The following is a 23,247-nucleotide window of genomic DNA, read 5'->3' on the forward strand; positions in this document are numbered from 1 at the left end:
AAAAATTTGAAGATACAAGTTTTCACTTCTAGACACATAATACAAAACATTTAATAAATAAAACAAGCATCAAGACTTCTTTAAGATAATTTTATTTCTGAGGACAATAAATAATTCACATTTTAAAAATATTTGATTTCACAATAAATGTGAATTCATTTGTGCTTTATTGCTCCGGGAACGGATCAGTGGTGCTCAGCAAGCAGTCTCCGTAGACATTTTTATACGAGTTTCTCAGAAACTGAACGTAGTTCTGCAAACTGCGGTTTGTGGAATCCGACTGGTCCAGTCGCTCCCTCAAGTTCTGAAGCTGAGAATGGAAGCGACGCTCCATCTGGAGACAGAAAACACATTTTAATCCCATCGAAGGCTGCAGTCAGACCTGATGAGGGATGAATGACGTACGTCCTCCTTGCTTCGCTGCAGCTGACTCAGCTCCAATTTGGCCCGACTCAGCTGGTTCTGCAGCTCCAATGATGTGGACTGTGATGCTTTCTCTTTGGCCAGAAGTCGCTGTATGCTGTCGTCCACCTGCAAGTTTTGTTCATGAGATGAACATGATCAGACTTTGGACTTTCCTTTTCTTTAAATCAGCTAAACCTTTATTGAAAATGGATCTAATTATATCAATCAAACTAAGCAAGAAATTCAAACAAGAGAAGAAAATAAATGCTTTAAACTGCTCGTGATAAACTCTGGAAGTCTTTATAACTCTGCTGTTTTTTGCACATCAAGATTGTTTGCAATTTTTAAAACTTCTTTTAAATATTCTGTAGTTTTTTGTCTTTTTATCATTACTGTAAAGGGTGCTGTTAGAAACGTTACACTGTGAAAAATTACCAGCAATAATTTGGGTTACTTAGCCTGTCATAAAGAAAAAAATTTAGCTAATTTTTCAGTCATATTTTCAATATGTTAATTTATAAATGACAGTTTCAAACTAAATATTTAATTAGCAAATGAGCTAAATATTTAGATTTCAAGTTGAATAATTAGTTAAATATTAGTTAACAGGCTAAATATTTAGTTTGAAGCTTGATATTTAGCTCTGAACTACATATTTAGGTCTGTGCTAACTATTTAGTTTGCCAGCTAAATATTTAGCTAACTAAATAAGCTAAATACTTAACAAGATAAATATTTAGTTTGAAGCTAAATATTTAGCTCTAAACTAGTTAGCTCTGAGCTAAACATTTAGTTTGGAGCTAAATATTTAGTTGGTAAACCTGACATTTACCATATAAATTTAATATTTATCTCTGTCATAAATGAATGACTTGGTGAAAGTATGACTGAAAAATGAACTACTATTTTGTTTCTCTTACACAGGCTAATTTTTTAATGTATAGCATTAAAAGCAGCACCAGATATTACTGTACAGTCTCTCATTCTTATTTAACCTTAACTTGCTGCTGTGATGTCTATTATAATCTATTACAAACACAGATTAAATGACTTGCATATTTATGAGCAGTCACATAATCAAATTTTATATTTATACTTTAAGAAAGGCCAGCCATATTTGTTCTTGGTTGCATAAGTGTGATGTCAAACGTTCACCCTAAGCTGAAGGTAAACTGAGAACTAAACCCAAGCCTGATTTTCACAAGGAGGAAAGGAGGAAAGGTCTTTCTGTTTCTGACCTGTCTTTGAGTGTTGTCCAGAGTTTCCTGCAGCTGCTGGGACACGACGGTGCACTCGTATGTTTTCTCCTCCAGCTGCTGCTGAAGGCTGCGGATGCCTCCTTCCTTCATGCTGACAGCCTGGGACATCTCTCTGTTTTCTGCATTCATATCCTCCAGCTTCCTACAATGAACAACAGCAAAGTGTTTCACGACAGAACAGGGAGGCATAATTCAGACTCAGTGCAGTTTTTGTTCCAGTTTCACTTCATTTAATCTAAAATATATGGATTTTACTGTGAAATCCTGAAATATATTATCTAAATGAAAACGTGAACTCATCTGATTTGTTTAAAGGGAACCTATTATTATTATTGTTTTGTACTTCCATTTGGGTCTCTACTGCTTCTAAAAACAGCTTAAATGCTTAAAAAAACCCATCCAGCTGTTTTTTTGGCAATAAATTAATATTTTTAGGTGTGAGGAAAATGAGCCATTTTAAAAGACTCCCAAATGTAACGTCACAAACACATTTAATACGGCTTCATCTCACTTTTTAACTTTGGTTATGTACTCTTTTATATGCATTAGAGATGCACCGATATGAAAATTTGGGCCAAAATTAATATCTGATATTTATGGCTGATAACTGTACCATATTTACAGATATTATGTATTAAATGTATTTTCCTACCATTTCAACAACTTTGGGAAAAAAAAACAGAGGCAGCAACAAGACTGAAATAAATATTTGCTGTTAACATCGGCCCAGTTTTCTTTATTGATACCAATATGTTAAAAAATGACAAATATCGGACTTCCGGTTTGAACGTCATCGTGATGGCCGCGCTGTGAACGGGCTCCCGAGAGAACCTAAGAAATTGAAAACCCAACCCCACTTAAACGACGAAAACATACCTATAAAGGTGAAAAAGAACTGGGGTGAGCGAAATACTTCAAAACCGAAGCTTTATAACGCCAATAAGCGAACGTTTAAAGTCGAGAAAATATTGCTAGCATTTTAGCTAATGCCAACTGCTATTCATCTCAAACCTCCGGTTTGAAAAATTACCGCTGCACTTTTTGACTTGAACTAAACAAACAACAGTGATACTATGGCTGAATGGGAGACGGTATTGCAGGAATTAAGAGGCTTCCGACAGGAAAATAATGCGCATTTGGGGGAAATAAAAGAAGAAATTCGAAAGATGAACACCAGACTAGATGAGGCTGAGGACCGGATTGAAAAAGCGGAGGAGAGGATTTTAACCACGGAGGACGCCGTCACTGAAATAATAAAGCTACAGATAAAGCTGGAGGATAAACTAATGGACCTAGAAAGCCGTACACGAAGAGAGAACATACGCATTTATGGCGTACCCGAGGCGGCAGAACGGGACTCGGCATCAATGGGTGACTTTGTGGAGAAGTTGCTCCGTGAGGGCTTGGCGCTGTCCCAAGACGAGCTCGACATACACATTGAACGGGCTCACCGCTCTCTAGGCCCTCCGCCTCCAAGCGACGCTCCCCCGCGATCTATTGTTGTGAAATTCCTCAGTTTTAAAACCAAAGAACTTCTCCTTCGCAAGGCATGGCAGAAAAGAGGATTTACCTGGAACGGCAAGCAAGTGAATTTGGACCATGACTATCCCCCTCTGATTTTGAAAAAACGAAGAGAATACGCAGACGTGCGCAAGATTCTGAAGGAGCAGCAAATCCCCTTTCAGACTCTCTTTCCTGCCCGGCTGAGGGTGAAATATGGAGATGAAACAAAGATCTACAATACAGTGGTGGAAGCTACTGAAGACATGTCCAGTAGAGGCTACGCTGTGCGGGTCGTTAAGTCACCAGAAACGGCCCTGGAACATCTGAAGCAGCTGACCTGGAGCAGAGTACGCGGCGGACAGGGGAGTGGGCCAGCAAACAAGAGGCGGGACCCCGCAGCCGGCTACAAAGAAAAACTTAGAGCCTTCAAGAGGTCTTCTCCCACGCACAAGGAAAATTAAGGTTTATCCACTCTGTTATTAATAATCAAGACTTGTATTTGGTTTATGAAGTACAATAAGTAAATAAGGCAGGTTTCTCGCGGTGCTCTTTACACTGAGGCCATAGCCACCAAGGGCCCCTTCACTAACTGATGAAGAAGCTGCCTCTGGAGGTGAAGCAGGGTTCTCTTTGGAGACCCCCACCTTGGAAGTCAAGAGTTCAGTTTGAGTTTTGTTTGTTCTTAATGTTAACTTTTTTATATGTTCTATGTTCAGTGTTTTTAAGAGTGAGCGGGGAGCCCAATAATCTTTGTGATATAATTAAGAAATATAAGTTAGATGAGTAGCAGGTTGATAAAATTGGTGTCAAACAACATTAATGGTTTACATAGTCCAGTAAAAAGGCAGAAAGTCCTATCTAAATTTAAGAGAGACAAAACCCAAATTGTTTTATTGCAGGAAACACATCTACCGGATAGCGAGCATGTTAAATTAAACAAGATGGGTTTTAAACATGTGTTTTTTTCTTCCCACAGTTCTGGGAGGCGAAGGGGAGTGGCAATTTTGTTATCTGGAAATCTTAACTATGAACACATATCAGAGTACAAAGATAAAGAAGGTCGCTACATAATGATTACGGGCAGGATTGATGGTACCATGACCACCATCCTGAATATATACATTCCACCGGGCAGTGATTGGTCCCTGTATAGACAGGTTCTCGAAATTGCAACAACGAAGAGTCAGGGAACTTTAATATGCGGTGGTGACTTCAATATTTTATTAAACACCAAATTTGATTCTTCTAGTGGGAAAGGCGATGGACGAAATATTGGTAGGAGGATGGGACACCTCATGGACGATTTAGGATTAGTTGATGTATGGCGAGAACATCACCCAACTAATAGAGAATACACCCACTTCTCTCACCCTCATAACTTATATTCTAGGTTAGATTACATTCTTACGTTCAAGAATGATTTGTCTAAAATTAAAACCTGTGAAATCGGTCCATGTACAATCTCTGACCATAATCCAGTTTATGCTGATATTTGTCTGAACAGGAAAAATAGATCTACATTATGGAGGATGAACACAAATATTTTAAACTACCCAAACATTAAAGAGAATTTAAAAAAAGAAATAGAAAATTATTTAGCTCAAAATGATAATGAGGAGGTGTCACCAGGAATATTATGGGATGCAATGAAGGCAGTGATTAGAGGGAAAATAATTAGTATATCCACCCACTTAAAAAAAGAAAACATACAAAAACGTAAATACCTGGAAGATAAATTGTTAAAACTGCAACACGAACACTCTGTGACTATGAACGACAGCATTAAATCGGATATGGTAAAATTTAAAAAAGAATTAGATGACCTAAACATGGTTGAAGTACAGAAAAAAATAATTTTTAACAAACAGCAGTATTGTGATGTTGGCGGGAAATCATTAAAACTTCTTTCATATAAACTCAGAAAGCAGCAAGCAGAGAGGACTATACACAAAATAAGAAATCCTTTAGATGGCCAATTAGAAACCGAAGAGGAGAAAATTCAACAATGTTTTCAGAACTATTACAGAAAACTTTACTCCCAAACCCATGTAGATAATAATCAAGAAGTTAATACTTTTCTGTCTAAATTGGAGCTACCAACAGTGACGGAGGAACAAAATAAATTGTTAGTATCCACAATAACCAGTGAAGAAATTCACTCGGCAATTAAAAGACTAAAAGGGGGTAAAATGGCAGGGTCAGATGGATTTGGCCCAGAATGGTATAAAATAATGCAGGATCATTTGACTCCCACCTTGCAGAAAACATTTAATTGGGTAATGAAGGGAAAAATTGTACCCCCGTCATGGAAAGAAGCAATAATCTCTATAATTAAGAAAGAAGGAAAAGATAACCTAAATTGTAGCAACTACCGCCCAATCAGTGTATTAAATATTGATTATAAGCTGTTCACTTCCATCATCTCTAGGAGACTTGAAACTATCCTACCAGGACTAATACATAATGATCAAACAGGCTTTATTAAACATCGACAAACTCAAGATAACATTAGGAAAGTTTTACATATTATGAATCAGGTTCACAGACAAAAAATAGAGACTTTAGTGCTAAGTTTAGACGCCGAAAAGGCATTTGATTCTGTGAGGTGGTCCTTTTTATATCAGGTTCTTGAGAGATTTGGATTTGATAAATCTATAATAAATACTATATCTGGGTTGTATGATAAACCAACAGCCAAAATCAAAATTAATGGAGACCTTACTGAATCATTCATACTCGAGCGAGGTACTCGACAGGGTTGCTGTTTGTCGCCACTCCTCTTCGCCTTGTTTATAGAACCATTGAGCCAATGGATCAGACAAAGACGGGATATAATTGGAATAAGGACCATAGGAGGCGAGCAAAAATTGGCATTATTTGCTGATGACTTGTTGCTTGTTATGTCTCATCCTAATCTGGTTCTCCCCAAATTAATGAAAATCTTATCAGATTTCGGTTTATACTCAGGGTACAAGGTTAATGTGAACAAAACACAGGTACTAACGGTGAATTATGACCCACCAGCTGAAATTAAAAATTGCTATAAATGGGAATGGGAGGCAGATAGTATTAGGTATCTGGGGGTGGTGATCCATCGTGACCCTAATGAAATGTTTGAAGCCAATTATGCCCCCTTGAACATAGCCATAAAGTCAGATATCCAAAGATGGAACGCCATACCTTTCTTTGACCTACACTCCAGGATTGAGTCAGTTAAATTAAACATTCTCCCCCGATTTTTGTATTTATTTCAATCCCTACCAGTTCCCGTACCGTCAAAACAATTTGTAGAATGGGATAAGATGCTGTCCAAATACATTTGGAAAGGGAAAAAAGCCAGAGTCAAATACAAAACTCTACAATTAAAAAAGGAAAAAGGGGGTTGTGGGCTTCCATGTTTACGAGAATATTTTTGTGCAGCTCAGTTGAGACCTTTGATGTGTTTGTGCTGTCCGGATTACACTGCAGGATGGAAAAATGTGGAAGGGGAAACGGTCAAAACAATGCCGATTAAAGCCATAATAGCTGACACAAAATTACAGAGTAAAATTAATTTGGCAGATGAACCTATATCACAAGTAATGATATCTGCATGGAATGAAGCAATTAGAATCTGTGGTTTAGAAAATGCCTCTAAACTCTTAAGATGGTGCGCTTATGATTCGGATTTCCTCCCAAATCAACATGACGATAGATTCAAGAAGTGGATTTCAAAAGGCCTAACTAATTACTATTCTTTTGTCCATAAAGGGACGTTCCAATGTTTTGAAACCCTGAAAAGAAAACATGATTTATGTGCAGATGACTTTTTTAGATTTTTACAGGTCAGAAATTATTTTAATAAAGAGCTAAAAGTACATTTACATAATTTGAGATTTGTGGAAACGTTTATATTACTAACTAAATCAAAACCAGGTAAAACTATTTCCAGGTTATATGACGCCATCCTGCGGTGTAAGAAAGACAGCACTGATTATATTAAAGTGAAGTGGGAAAAAGAAGCCAGCCTGACAATCTCAGAAGATGATTGGGGCCACATCTGTAAGATACCATGGACAACAACAAGATCGAAGGTTTGGCGTGAATTCTGCTGGAAAAATATTATAAGATTTTTCATAACCCCAAAGCAGAAACGATACCAGGGAAGGGGTTTTACCTGCTGGAGATGTGGAAGGGATGATGCCAATCATTTCCATATTTTCTGGGACTGCCAAACCATCCAGCAATATTGGTCTCAAATCCATAATCATTTACAGAACATCTTCACTGCTAATTTTCCTTTAACTTTTGAATGCATATTTTTATGTAACATACCGGTTGACAAACTGAACCACAACGATCAAAAACTTCTGTTCATTTTACTGGCCGGGAGCAAAAAGGCCCTTACAAGGAAATGGCTTAAACGGGAACCTCCAACAACTGATGACTGGATAAATGTAGTGAAAGAGATCTATGTACTGGAGAGACTATCTTTTTCCATTAATGTGCAGAGAGATACTTTCTACAAGATATGGTCAAAGTGGACAGAATATGTCAAACCTGTTGTGTCTGATTTTTTGTAAACCTTGCTGTCATTCAGATTTATGCTCTAATTTGATATGTCAATTATGGGTTGGTACTCAGGCCGCCCCGCCGCTCCCATTCAAGTTTTGGTTTTTTGTTTGTTTTTTTTGTTTTTTTTTCTCTCTCTCTCTTGTCTAAATTAGAAAACAGAGGAAGCATGTAAAAATGTGAATGTAATCGGTGTAATTATATAATTGTATTGTAATGTGCTTTCTCAATAAAAATGTTAATATAAAAAAAAAAAAAAAATGACAAATATCGGTCGATATCAATGTTAGTGCCAATATATTGTGCACTAATATGTATATATACTTTGTATTTATACTTATTATATATGTATACAGTACAGACCAAAAGTTTGGACACACTTTCTCACTGAATTCAATGAGAAAGTGTGTCCAAACTTTTGGTCTGAACTGTATATTACTTTATTATTTATTCCTATTTATTTATTTATTAAGCTTCTTGAACTGGGACCTGAGTCTAAATTTCTAAAGCTAAAAAAAATCCCAGAATCCTTGGAACAAATCAGCAGGCTCTGTTCCTCACCTAGTAACCCCAGTGAGGCCCAGCCCGTTACCTAGCAACCCCAGCGGAACTCTGTTTGTCGCCTAGCAACCAAAGCTGAGGCCCAGCTCGATTGGTCAGATGGTTTTACTGCTGTAAGCACTGATTTTGAGCAAAAGAAAATGCAACGAACATGTTTTGTATAGGCCGTAGACTTATCTATCCTCACCTGTTCAAGGAAGCACTATAGGTCACCTTTAACCACCAAGATTGACTCAATAAATCTGTGTTTATTTAAGTGTTGAAGTTAAAGAAAAATACCTCTCTAGGTTGTTAATTTTCTCCTTCAGGACGTTGTTTTCCTCCTGCAGCAGCAGATTCCTCTGCTGAACCGTTTCCAGCTGAGCACCTTGGTGCTCAACCTGCAGACAGTCACAGAGAAACTGTTAGAAATTCCCCAAAACACTCATTTATTAACGTTTCCTACGTTTTGAGCTGCTAACAGTATTCACAGTCATTCTTTCATGAGTTACGATCAATATACGATATTAATATTGCTCTTATGCAACTGATATTGTTGTATAACAGCAATCTTATGTTCAATGGGATGTGACTTAATGAGAAGCTTAAACACTTGGCTGGTACGAGAACAAAACACTACTTTAACAAATCTTCCCAAAATTTAAATAACATTGTTTAACGTAAAAAATATAAGCCACATTTTATATCAATTGCACAGATCAATAAGTCATTGATAAGCTGGGAATAATAAATATTTATCACAGTGAAACAACATCAACAAAATTATGTTACCGTAAATTATCTTCCTGTTTAAATTAAATGCTTAAACACAATATGCAAAAAGAATTACCAAGTAAAATCTCCAAAAAATGTTCTCGCTAACTTTTCTGGCATTTAAAATAATTTTGGTGATTCTAACTAACCTAAAACAAGAACGATTTAGTCAGATTTAACTTCAGGTAGCAATAGAAAAATGTTCCTGTGTCTTTTTATTAGGTGAATGAAACTTTCTGGTTTCAACTATAAATAATATTTTCCAAATTTAGGCTTTTAATCAGACATTAGATTAGATTAAATCTAATTAAAATCCCCAAACAAATTTGCAGGCAGTGTCCTTCACCTAGTAACCCCAGTGAGGCTCGGCTCGGCCCGTTACTTTGCCAGCCCAGCTGAACTCCACCAGTCACCTAGCTACACTAAGCTTCTATAAACTTTGTTACCAAACTGCAGCTTGAATATCAAGCACTTTCAAGGACTTTATTCAGAAATCAAGCACTTTACAAACCTTAAAAACACCTAAACAAAATGCAAGCATTTTCAAGGATTTCCAGCAGCCTGCAGAAGGATGTGACAACGTTGAAAAAAGGTTCTGCTGAGTCTGAAAGCTGATAAGAGTGACCTGGATGATGCGTTAGAACCTGCAGCCAGGCAGATCACCTTGTGTCTGACTTCAGACAGGACAGCATTATGCTCCAGGTTCCTCCTCTCGTAGGTGTGAGTGTCGTCCTGGGCTTCTCGGAGCTGCTGCTCGATCCGCCTCAGTTTCTCCGGCAGCGCCTCGAACTCCTGCACCCGGTTCAGCAGCTCCCGTTTCACTTGTTCCTTCTCGTTCTCCAGGCGCGCCCTCTGCTCCCGGGCCTCCCGCTGCGTCGTCTCCAGCTTCAGACAGTACTCCTCTGACTCCAGGCGAGCCTGATGAACCTGAGCCACAACCCAACAATAACACAGATCATTTTCACATTCTGTTTGGAGGATTTTCTGTGCCGATTTACCTTTGTGGAGTGACGTTTACCAAGGTTATTACAGTTAAATAAAACTAACAAAGTATCAAAAACTGAAATTGGGAAAACATTTTTGTTAACTGAAATAAAGACAAATGGTCCACGGCCCCTAGCATAGCCTATCATGAATGCTACGGCTAGTTAGCATCCGTTACCGACGATAACAGATAAATGGTTTTTCTGTAATGGTAAGTTGTTGCTCTGCCATTAGTTTTACAAAAACTTTATTAGTGTCATTGGGATTTTCCCTCACATTTAGCAGTGAGCACATGAAGCTGATTGACAGCGCTAAGACCCGCCTCCTGCCTCTGATTGGTTGTTTTGGATCAGAAGCGGTACGTTTCTTCAAATGGCAATAGTAGCTCAGGGAAGACATCAATCTTTTCACAGAATATTTGTCTCATAACAAACTGTCACAACATGATGCCACTGCACCTCTGTGCACCGCCATATTTATTAATGACACTTCAATGACTTACTTATTTATTTATTAGGCTTCTTGATCTGGGACATAAGTACAAACCACAAGCAAGCGATTGCGAAATTTTATGACAATAAAAAAAATCCTTTAAATCTTAACAAATAAATAAAAACACATTCTTTATAAAAGTTACATACTGCAACTTTAATGGGGAGAAACTATACAACTGGAACTAGATTATCAGTTTATAAAACTAAAGCTATGTACATGTAACATCCCTCATTTTTGTGTTTATGAATCTATTTACTAGCCTTTTGAACTGATGTGAAATGGATTTTTCCCCCCCACACAAGCAGTTTAGGGCAAATTGTAGTACTTTATAACCCTACTGGCGGCACGTACACAAGTCCGCAAAATGGCGACAGCAAAAGTTGGGATAAAACATCAGAGTCAGTTGGTTGATCAAATATAATTAAATAAATTTTTGCAAAATGGCACCTTTTGTCGGTATTCATTACCCAATCGATTTGTACATAGTAACAATACAATACTTTGACTATTTTGAATTGAAAGTATGAAAAAACTAAAACTGCTACTATATAGCTAACAAAATCTAAACTAAACAACATCTAATATTATCTAAAACGAGCAAACACCCTCTGAAATACAATTAAAACTAACTGAATTAGACGAAAAGTCACAATGAAATTAAACTAAACTATAATGAAAAACTCAAAGCTATAAGCCTGATGTTTGCTTCACCTTCTGCTTGAATTTCTCCACCAGGTTCTCAGACTTTTTCATTGATGATTTCAGCTCACGAGCCTCAGATTGAAGTCCCTTTAATTTCTCGGCAGTCGACGCCAACTCTCTCTGATAGCAAAGTAAAAGCAGATTAAACGACAGTCCATGTTTTTAACTTTTCCTTCTCTTTGTCGTGTGAAGCTACCCTGAGCGTTTGGTTCTCCAGCTTGGTGGAGGCGTTCTCTGCGTTGAGGTGCTGAAGCTGATTTCTGAGCTCCTCTCTCTCGGCCCGATTCTTCTCCTCCACTGCGCGAAGCCGAGAGTTCAGATCGATGAGCTTCCTGACACACAAACACATTCACGTTCAGCCATATTTTCACCAAAAAGTCAGCATTTAGCGCTTTTTTTTCACCCAAAACGTCTCTTTTGACGTGCTTGTCTTAGAAAACGCATTTAAACACAAGATTTAATAAATCTAATTTTAGGCTGCATTTCTAGCTTAAATGCTGCAAATAAACTCCACCAGCGCCACAAAAAAGCTTTGAGTAAAAAGCCCAGAACTCATGCATGACCAAAGAGCTTGAGTTTCCATGTCTCATAAACAAAAAGCAAAAGAAAAACCACCAACCAACCACTCCCTTCAGAAAGCTGTATTCTCTGGGTTTCATTTGACTTTTTGCAAATTTACTTTTAAAACCATCTGTTGAAACTTTGTACATCATGAAGTCCAACCAGTAAAAAGTTAAGTTAAATAAGATTAAGTTCAATAAGATTAAATTAAGTTAAATAAAGTAAGCTACATTACTCTAAGTTAAGCCAAGATTAGCTAAATAAGTTAAGATAAATAAGTTACCTTAAGTTGATTTAAATAAGATGAGTTAAATTAAATAAGTCAAGTTAAATAGGATAAGAAAAGTTCGATAAGATAAGTTAAATAATATAAGTTAAGGTATGATAGAGCTGACATGAACTGAAAGCCCAAATAGATAGAAAATATAAAACATGTTTGACAAACAAGATGGCCACCTTGGGCGTACTGAAATCATGCTGTACGTAAATCCAGGGAACACTTTGGGGAAAAATAAAATTGATTTATCGCCCAGCCCTATCATTTAGTTGAAAAATAATAAACTATAACAAAAAAAAAAAAACACAAGTTTGATCTGACAAAATCTGACTGAAGACGTTCCAACTCATAAATGAAATCATTTGTGTCTCCATCACTGTTCTGCAATTTCATCAAATTAATGTAGCTGGAATACCTATAGATCCTACTATAAAAACATAAATCAGTGGGATTCTGTCATGATCTGTGTTTTTCTGTGCATTTATTTCTGAGTTTCCTGTGTCCTTGAGTCTCTTCGTTGTCCTGTCTCCCCTCGATTACTCCCAGGTGTGTCTCGTTCCCTGATTACCTCCTGTGTATTTAGTCTCACCTGTGTCTCTGTGTCTTTGTTGGTTCCTTGTCGTGTGTCTAAGCAGTCGTGTGTTGTCATTTGTCCTTCGTATGTCCTGTTGCTACCAGTGCTGAGCCTCTGCCTTCCGCTCTGCTGTGCTGCCAGGATTTTGGACTGTTTTTGGATTTGTTTGCACCTTGTTCTCATTATTAAATCACCATAATCATCTCATCCTGGGTCTGCTGCGTCTGCCTCACCATTCACACCACTGCACTTCAAGACAGATTCTTTATAAATGAGTTTTGTTTTTCCTTTGCTCACTGTTTGACAATCGAGATTTCTTCCTCCCGGTGCCGTTTCTCAGCTGCTTCTATCGAGTGACGGTGACACCAGTCTTTGGACACGGACACAGCGAGAGACAGCTCCGTCTCCTTCAAGACAAAACGCATCATGTTTAAATCCTATTTCCATTTCCTGACATACAAGCTCTGCATCTTTGATCTGTTCATTTAAAGAAATGATGACCGAAGCAGCCACACCACACCACCGGACACTTTGCTTCAATCAAAATCTGCTTTTATTCACCAGGTTTCTGCACTAAAACAAGAACTCTGGTTCATTTTTGCTCCAATTGAGGAAATGTTAAATATAAATGTATAGGAAAGGAAATAAAAATTTTAGTTTTTCTGACCATTTGTGTCCAGGATGTGTGCGGTCTGCATAGATGACTTCCTTTTTCTGATCGGTGGCACTTTTTTTATTATCTAAAAAGTGTAATTTCTATCACTAAACTGCACAGAAAAGAATTTAATTATATTCTTTAATTTATTTATATTGTTTATTGATGCTCTCATGGAACCAACAATTGAGAAAATAGTAGAAATTGAGAAAACAAAAACCTAGAAGTACCTCCAGAATTCAGAGACCCACTGAGCCCCGTCTCTGACCTTCTCCTGTAGTTTCTTTTCCAGCTGCCTCACTGCCTCCTCAGCTCGGTCGGCGTGCAGCGTGATCACACTGAGCGACTCCCGCTCTTCTTTCCACTGCTTGTCATCCTGCGCCTTCTTCATCTTCAGGGTCTCCAGCTCGTCCTGGAGATCCCGGAGCTGCTCCAGCAGACGCTCCTGACTTTGCTGCATCTTCTACCTCGCCCACAGATCGCATGGCAGAAGATAGAAAATGGTTAAAATAGTTAATTTTCTCCTTCATTAGGATCAGAATCAGCTTGAACATTGCAAGACAAGAACCTCTCCTCCTCTGTCTTTCCTCTAAAAAGAGGTTCCATATAATTTAAGAGGAGAAAATTAGAGAAAGTTGGTGCTTATTATTTATAGGGGTGAAACAATTAATCAGATTAATCGTGATTGATTGTGATTATTGACATAATCATCAACTAATTTAGTAATTGATTAATTGTTAACTAGAATATACAGACTCAAAAAATGCTATTTACTAAAAAAATAACTAATTCAGGGAAGTAATTAAACCAAGACTGTACAAAAAATATATACCATATATTTTGCACTTAAGATTTACAAAACACCTTAATATATAAGGATATTTTAACCAAAAGTCCTCAAGTAGTATAGTTTTATCCATCCTTCCTTAACATGGAGAACTACATTTTTCATATGCTTAAATTAAAAATAGCATTACATTTTAACATTATTTTGTGTCAGATGCATTACATACCAACTTAAATAGAAAATTGTGGTTTTCTCACATTAATAAACATATACATATTATAAGAAATAAAACAGGAACCTCTTAGGTTACTGAGTAGAAGACTAAAAGATGAAAAAAATTAAATAAGTGAAACCCTTAGTTCCAAGATGTTCATATATAAAATCAACCGTTCTTATTGGCACGATTTTTTTCCGCAATGTTTCCATTCTTCTGTGTCATATCTTACGCTTTACTGACATATTATCCTCGTCTTAGTAGCACATCAATAATTTTTGAATAAGGTCCATTAACGTGAAACTTAAGGGGCTGATCAAGTTTTTATATTTCAAAATAGAAGCGCATAAAGTGCTTTTTCATCCCACAACGGACAAAGGCCCGCTTTTCTTTCCGGTTCTTTTATGGCCCTGCCGCCATCTTTGTTTCTGTACCAACGGCTCCATTGATCAGCGGCGCCCTCTGCTGGACGGCGGCCAAACTACAATCTAATAAACCACTAATCCAGTGGTCCCCAACCCCCGGGCCGCGGACCGGTACCGGTCCGTGGACCAATTGGTATGGGGCCGCGCAAGAAATAATTAAATACTTCCGTTTTATGTGTTGAGTCTGGAGGATCTTTTATTTTGAAAATCCTTTAACCGGATTCTGTCGGTTCGTCTCGATGCACACACCCCCTCTCTGTCCCGCAAATTTCCGAAGTCTTGCGCGCACCTCCCCTCCTCCCCCCCGGTCCGCAGCAAATATGCGAAGTCTCGACCAGTCCGCGGTACTAAAAAGGTTAGGGACCACTGGACTAATCGACAATTAGTTGTACATTGATTAATTGTTTGTATCCCTACTCTGAAGCGTGTTGTTGTGAAATCTGCATTCCCAAACCTGGATCTGAGCGGCCAGGCGGACCTTTTCCGCCTCAGATTGCTCCAGCTGGTTCACCAGGTGGCTGCGGGTCGAGTCCAGGATCCTTGAAAGCTCTTCGGTCGTCTTCAAGTTGTCCTGCGTTGACAGCGGCAATGTTGTAAAAACCTGCGGCTTACCAGAGGCCTTTACGATGTTATCAGGAACTTCAGTTTTCCTGGTGGTGAAGCAGTTGCAAACCTTTTCAAAGTCCAGATGCTCAGAGAGCTTCGAAGCATGTTTCTCCTTGTTTGAGAGTTCAGCGGCAAGTCGCTGCGAAATAAGGAGTGAAACTTTTACTGGTGAAGGCAATGGACGATCAGAGGAAAAAGTGTTTGTCACTCACCATGTTTTCTGTTTCGGTGTCAGCCAGCTTCTTCCTCAAGGTGTCTCTCTCCGTCGGCCACACCAGCAACTGTTTCTGTGGAAACCACAACACTTTCTGTAACACTTTCTAAGAAGATTTTTGTTTATATTTAAAAGCTACATGATGTGCATGTGAATACAGAGCTTTTACACAAGGGCTGAAATTATTAATCGGATTAATCAATAATTGATATAATCAGCAACTAACTTAGACCAGCACTTTACTTTTAATAAGGCACATTTGTTGGAAAAAATAAGTACTGCTTACCCATATTTTAAAAGGGGAAAGTTAAAGAAAGGTGCTGTTGATTAAATGTATTTATTTTAAATGTAGCGTTTAAACGATTAATCAGATTAATCGTAATTAACCAATTATCGATATAATCGTCAACTAATTTAGTAGTCAATTAATAATTAACTGAAGTACACAGGCTTTAATAGAAACATCTATTGAAATAAACAACATATTCATAGCAGTAATTAAACCAAAATTGTGCAAAAAATATATACATTTTACATTCAAGACAAAACATTTTTGTCTGTACATATGTTTTAGCCAAAACTCCTCAAGTGGTATAGTTTTAACTTATTTTCTAATTTAAAAATGGAAATGAAATTTGCATTTATTTGCATTTTATTAATGTATTTCTAGTATTGTATAAAAAGCCTTAAGTTGTTAAAGAGAAAATCTGTAAATGTGACATATTTTTATCCGATTAATCAATTAATCATCAGAATAATCAATAGGTTCATCGATTACTAAAACTTTATACATTCCTAAAGTCCACAGAAACCATCACAACCAGTACTTTCTACAACATGTTTTAACTAAGTATTGAAAACCCTGTTTTTAAGCTAAACATTGTTAAATATACACTTTCAAATGTTTGAGAATGACTTAATCTTTTTCTATTGTAAAAACTGTTTAATGGGAGAAACAATAGTCAGAAACGAATTATTCTGCTTTTCTCAACCTCCCTCTGTTTTTGTACCTCGTAGACGCTCCAGTCCCTGAGGTGATCCCGAAGGCTGTGATTTGTTTGATCAAACATCTCTATTTTCTCCAGCAACAGCTTCTGCTGCCGTCCCAGAGCGGATGTGTGAAGCTTCGTCAGCCGCTTCTCCTGGAAAACAAAAGACCCGATGGGTTCATGCTGATCCGATCATTCAGAGCAGCGATTCCCTTGAGCACACTCCAGGTACCGGTTTTCCAGGTACCCCCTTTTCAGTCTGCTGTGCTATGTCATAAAAATACATCAAAACAACAACAAATGTTCTTCACTGCTACGCTGCATGGTTGGTTACGTGTTTTCTTTCTATTCACATTTTTGTAATTTTCAAGAACCAATTTGGGGAAAATAATAGAAATTCCCTTCAAAAACAGGAAGGTTAGTCTCCTTAGTCTTAAACTCCAACATGGCTGCCTTGCATGTGAAACGTAATGATAGCTGCAAAGAAACAAAGTAAAACAAAAACGTATTATTTGGGCCAAATAATCTGTGGACCCAATATTTTCATCTGCTGCGTTTGGAACTAGTTTTATGTCAATGCTAGATCCAAGTTCTGGATCTAGCATTTATTTTGTACAATAAGATCAGCTGAATGAGAATTTTCAATAGATGTGGATAATAAAGAACAGGTACCCCACTTAAAAACATAAACAACCAATTATTATTACTTTCAACGTTGGGTTTTTTTTGTTGTTGTTTTTTTTAACCAGTGGTGCCATTCTATTGTAGCTTAAAAACATACAGAAGAACTGCTAAAACCACCCATTTTTTCTGCCTTTATAGTTAATAAACATTTCGTATTTGGCTTTATAGGAGCTGCAGTGTAGGTGGGGCTCGGAGCTGCAGGTTGCAACCCCTTTAAGTTGGAGTAAAGCTTACCTTAGCAAGGCTGTCAATGGTTTCCTTCAAAGCTGTCAGCTGATTAGCCACAGCTACACCATCGATTTCTGCCTCTACAAGCGTCCTGAGGAGCACATCTGCATTTCTTTGACGATCGCAAGACTCCGACCTTTGAATGAAATAAACAGAGTTCAGGTCATTACGATTACTTGTAGATGAATGGTTTATTAGATTAAAATTAGTTCCAATCGATTAATTAACAAGGACCGCCGCTTAGATCTTCTTTTAGCGTTGTAGTTTGGACTGAAGGACTTCTACCCATCAAGGGTAAACACCTTTAAACACCAGCTGATTGGATGGGATTTCTTATTGTTTCTATATGTGGTCATATAGACACATATGTGGTTAATAGACATTTTAGGAAAAATAATTTGAACTATCTGCCTCTGTCATGCCTCATTGTGAGGGTTTACCCGTACATTCACTTATTTTTCTCACTTTCTTCTCCTACTATCAATCAATCAATCAATCAATCAATCAAATTTTATTTGTATAGCACATTTCAGCAGCAAGGCATTTCAAAGTGCTTTACATCATTACAAACACAGAAACACAATGCAACATAGAATCAATAATCAAAACACAGCATTAAGTCAGGTTAAATTTGTAATTGATTACGTTTCAAATACAATCCTAAACAGGTGGGTTTTCAGTTGAGATTTAAAAGAAGTCAGTGTTTCAGCTGTTTTACAGTTTTCTGGAAGTTTGTTCCAAATTTGTGGTGCACAGATGCTGAAAGCTGCTTCTCCTCGTTTGGTTCTGGTTCTGGGGATGCAGAGCAGACCAGAACCGGAAGACCTGAGAAGTATGGAAGGTTGATACAATAAAAGCAGATCTTTACTACTCTCCAATTTGCATTTCCAGTTGTTATTTCAACTGTTAAATTTATATTTTCTTCCAGTTTCATAGAAGATGGAATCAGCTGCCAACAACTAAATTTTTTCACTCTCCTGCTATTAACTTTGGACTTTTCATGAACACAGAAACTACTGCTCGATCAATTTCTTTTTGTGTCTCTACTCTGTCTTCTCAAACCCCGAGTCGGTCGAGGCAGATGGCCCGGTTCTGGTTCTGCTGGAGGTTTCTTCCTGTTAAAAATTAAGTTTTTTATCCTCCATTGTAATGCAGAGGTGTACAAAGTGAGGTCCGGGGACCATTTGTGGCCTTTGGATTAATTTTGTGTAGCCCCAAACTGCAGTTCAAGAATGGTACTGCTTTCACCCCAGGACACTTTCTGTAATTTTTTAGGATGAGATATTCTGTGGCAAGTTTATATCTTCTTAAGTATAAAATATTAATAACACCACAAAGAATTTATTTTTAGCTTTTTTTTGGAGTTGTGCCGTAAACATCCAGCGACTTTTTACTCAAAAACAGATTTGGGCAATTGCATCCATTATATTTGGGTAAATAAAGCAAAGGCTTTAGAAGAATAATATTATTTTTGTTGCAGGCAATAAACTAAAAACATTGCATACACCTAAGGAATAGAAAATTAGCCTAAAAAAGTTAAACAACTGTAAACACTAAGGCAAGTGTAAAATATTACATGCTTAATTTACGGTTGTGGAAGTAAAAGAGAAAAGATGTATTTAAAAAATTATGCATTTTTAATTGGGGGTTAAATAAGTACAATTTTGGCACCTGAAGAGTTTCAATTTGGGGATTTTGGCTCTCGGTGCAAAAAGATTGGACACCACTGCTGTAATGTCAAGTCAATGACTCAATGCAATCTGCTGGGTTTCCTTAGACAGAAAACTTTTTAAACTAATATGAATAATAAAAACTAAACTAAATGCCCAGTTTGACAACTAATATGAACTGGAATGTATGATTGTACTGAAGTGACATTTTTTAGATGACAGGTTGTGAATTGGTGCTATATAGATAAACTGAATTGAATTGAATCTATAATCTTTGCTATTCATTGAGGTTCTTACGTCTTTGAAGCGCCATGTTCCTTCAGCAGGACCCTGAGGTCTTCAGAAACTGCATGCTGCTCTTCCTCCTGCTGCCCTGCATCTCGCCGATTCCTGATCCCACTGTCTGACTGAATCTGTGATCTGCTGGTCTGATCAAACGACAAAAACAGAAAACAAAAAGAACTGAAACACACAGATGTCCTTGACTCTGTTGTTAAAGCAGATCTGAAGTCAGATGTCTGAGGTTAAATGTCGACACTTAAAATACAAAATCACCAGAATAAAACTGAATCAGTTTTTTTTTTTTTCTCCGAAGAGTTTTTGCGGCGCTAGTGGCTCGTATTTTTTCCACAGTAGGCAGAGAGGAAGGAGGGTGAGGAGAGGGGGGAAGACATGCGGCAAAGGTCGTCGGGATCGGGAGTCGAACCCGAGACGTCCGCGTCGAGGACTAAGACCTCCAAACGTGGGGCGTGCTAACCCCCTGCGCCACCACAGCACGCCCCCTGAATCAGTTTTTGATGTATGCTTTGTTCTTTGTAAGTTAATCAGTCTCTAAGAATATATAATTAGCGATCAGTGAAGTTTTGTTTTGTTTTTGTATAAATAAAGCGACACAGAGGCGTATTTCTTTTAGCCACAAGATTTAACCAGCACTCAAGGTATCTTCACACCTCTCACAGTTCACTGTTAAACTGCGACAAAGAATGCATCTTGCGGTCACCAAGTCTTCATAGATAAAAATATTAGAGAGTATCTATGATATATAGTTCTTTTGGAGGAAGGACAGGAAAAAGTCTTTTCTGTCCAACCATCAGAAACGTAACCAGGGCTGGGTGATAAATTAAGTTCATCAATTAAATCTTCAAAAACAGAAAATTAAATTCATTTTTAAAAAATCTGTTGGATTTTTTTCAGCTGTGCACTCCTTGGGTTCAGAGTGACGTTAGCCCAACCAAGAAATAGCCTTCTTTTATAACAAGCATGTTTTACAGCTTTAATTTATTTCAATTTTGAAATTAGAAGTAATTATTTAAATAAAAGCAATTTTTTAATTATATATTTTTTTGTTATTTGTATTTTTTATTTTTTTTTTCCATTTAATTAAAATTGGAAATCAAATTTTGGATCATTTTAAACCATATCTCCCAGCCCTAACTGTTTTGCTAACATGTGAAATTAGCAAAACTCTGTTGGACCAATTCTGTTGGTCAGATGATACTAAGTTTTTCTGCAACAGACACTCCAGCTGTGTCTGGAGTGAAAGAAATATGCTGAATGTGGCTAAGCATCTTCAGTCCACTGCAAGGGATGGTGAAGGATCTGTGATACTGTGGGTCTATTTGTCAGCCATAGCCCGTGGAAATCTGGTCAGAGGTTTTTTGCACATCTTTACCCGGTGAGGCAAATAAATGTACCCAGCTTATACAGTACAAAATAGAAGATCGTTTATAACAATTTTGGGTTTACAATTGACTCCTTTTTAAACCATTTTAAGAGCTGGGAAAGACTAAGTATATTTTTCTTTTCTCTAGGTATAATTTTAGCTGCTAGACTGCAACAATAGCATAAAATGAACACCATGAAGCAACCTGAGACTGGTTGGAGCCAATATTCCTCTTGCACGAGAGTATTCCTGGAGGAATCCAGGGCGTCCGGATCTTTGGCCTGCTTCCATCTTGTTTCACTGAAGCATCAGTTCCCTAAATCCAAAAGGAAAAAGTGCTAAAGTTAAATTCAAATTTAAAATACTTTATTAATCCAAAAGGGAAATTAGATGTTGTTCTAACTCATAGTAATTCAACATTCTTCAGAGACTTATTGTAGCTGGTGAAGACTGTTTGCAGTCCTGTAGCGGTCTGTATTACAGCAAATTTGAAGAAGCCTCTGACTGAAGACAAAGTTTTTCTAATAAGGTCTCATTAATAGTCAGGGTTGTGCATAATTTTCTTGATTTTATGTAAATTTATTCCTTACACTATTGAATTATCATAGTTTTTTCCCCTTTTTTTTCTCACAAAACTTAATTCTGTCGTGCCTTCAATTAATAACTGAATTTTTCTAACATGTTTCAACTGACTGGAAGTAAAATCCTGATTCTTTCAAACAGAAGAGAATTGAAACAACAGGTAAAGAATTAGTTTTTAGAATATTTTGTCTTCTCTAAATCAATGTATAAATAGAACTTTAAAACCTTTTACGTTCCCTTTTCAGAAAAGAACTAACCGGTGGTGTTCTGGTGGGACTCCTCCTCATATGAACATGGATAGGTGTGCTATCCGCTACGTGAACGTGAATCGGTGGCGGAGCTGGTGGTGAACCTCTAGTTTTCATCCTTCAGAAGTTTTACCGCGACATTTAGGCCAAGAATAAGTTCAACAAAACCAAAAACCTCCAGACAAAAACACTGTAAATGGTTTAAGCAATTTGGATCACGTCAGCTTCCTGTCTCCAGGAAAGATCTCAACTTCTGTCTGTGGAGCGGAATGGTTGCTACAAATAACGAACGAGTGCTCCGATTGGCTGATTTTGAAGATCCCATTTTGTGATTGGTGAAGAAGTGTTTCAAGTAAGCGTTGCCTGGGGTAACAACTAGAAGAAAAATGCATTCATGCTGTGTTCTTGAACCTATGAAGAAATTGAAAACTTTTTAGTGAGCAAAAAAAGAGAATAAAATAGTTTAACACTTAAAAATAAAAATAATAAAAATAAAAGGAAATCAAACAGATGTTAACAGGTAGTCATTTCAGACTTTTCTTTCGTTCTTAATTGAAAGAAAGAAAATGTTTTAATAAAAATTGGTTCTTAAACGTATCACAACAGAACTGTTAAAATGACTTGTCGAAAATGTAGTCTAACCTACAAAAAGGTTGGCTAAAAATTTCACAAATAATCATAGTAAATTGTCTAAGTAAAAATAACTGTAACGTTTGGATCCCAAGGAAACGACTGCATTTCCCTTTTATTTAACGTGACTTCCGTCTGTTAGTTAAATATGAGCAGGAAGCTAAAGCTAACTAGCTTAACATGCTAACCAGCGTAGCATTTGCTTTACAAGCTAATTTATCAGCTAATGCTCAGTCCTTTAAAAGTTATCAAGTCTTAATATTGTGTTTATCAGTGATTGGTGCTTTCATACAACATACTGAATGATAAATATGATTTTCAACATATGACATGTCTCGTTTTCAAACCATTACATCGGACAGAAACGCTGCTAGCGTCAAAAGCTAAATAGCTTTATTGTTAGCTTTTTGGTCATAGTGGGAAACAGCCATGAGGTCAACGAGCCGACTGCTGCTCGGAGTGCAGTGGGACAACTTTTTCCACTTTATCGTCTTTGCGCTCCTGTTTTTCCACCCCTCACACTCGTGTGCTGCCGACCCACCGAAGCACGGAACTAGCACCGACACGCTAATATTATGTAGGGCATGTGGACACGAAGTGGCGTTCGGCACGGACATCCACTTCGTCCCCAGCCGCATGGCACTATCCAGCCGCAACGACACGTCAGTGGGTGGTCGAAGGATAAACATCCAGCTCTTCGAGAACCCCCAGGGACTCCAGTTCGAGGTGATAGTGTTTAAAAAAGCGGACGTTATTAAGCATTGGCCGGCCGACAGCCACTTCTCCTGGTACCCCGGGTTCTCTTGGACCGTAGCTACCTGCCCTAGGTGTAAAAATCATTTAGGTAGGTATATTGACTTAAAAATTTAAACTATTAAGTGCGTTAAAAATATGCAAACATGGGAATGTAGTTTCCAAGCAAGACTCTCCTTTGAGGTTGCACAAGATCCAAATTTGCAATGCATTTAGAAAATCGTTAACTTTCCAAAGTGCAAAACCTCAAACATCAGCGTCAGTGTAGATCTAA

At 37.6% G+C, this 23,247-nt stretch overlaps 1 protein-coding gene across 2 annotated transcripts; it reads right to left on the minus strand.

Moving 5' to 3' along the window:
• Nucleotides 1-71: 71 nt before the first annotated feature.
• Nucleotides 72-21,868, minus strand: LOC116730412 (outer dense fiber protein 2-like). Of its 2 annotated transcripts, none has more exons than XM_032579619.1 (17): nt 21,600-21,868; nt 20,966-21,076; nt 19,395-19,520; nt 17,434-17,563; nt 16,537-16,668; nt 15,525-15,599; nt 15,380-15,451; nt 15,161-15,277; nt 13,549-13,743; nt 12,923-13,032; nt 11,410-11,545; nt 11,223-11,333; nt 9,696-9,959; nt 8,559-8,659; nt 1,644-1,806; nt 406-531; nt 72-334 (listed from the first exon to the last, which is right to left on the minus strand). In XM_032579619.1, exons 2-17 carry the CDS (start codon nt 21,049-21,051, stop codon nt 167-169), a joined length of 2,112 nt encoding a protein of 703 aa, XP_032435510.1. In that variant the 5' UTR covers nt 21,052-21,076; nt 21,600-21,868; the 3' UTR covers nt 72-166. The 2 variants fall into 2 exon arrangements, with proteins under 2 accessions (XP_032435510.1, XP_032435509.1); XM_032579618.1 differs by having other exon boundaries at nt 19,395-19,525.
• Between the last annotated feature and the right edge of the window lie 1,379 nt (nt 21,869-23,247).

The sequence above is a fragment of the Xiphophorus hellerii genome, chromosome 12 (assembly GCF_003331165.1).
Source record: "Xiphophorus hellerii strain 12219 chromosome 12, Xiphophorus_hellerii-4.1, whole genome shotgun sequence".
In the NCBI taxonomy this organism is placed as follows: Eukaryota; Metazoa; Chordata; class Actinopteri; order Cyprinodontiformes; family Poeciliidae; genus Xiphophorus; species Xiphophorus hellerii.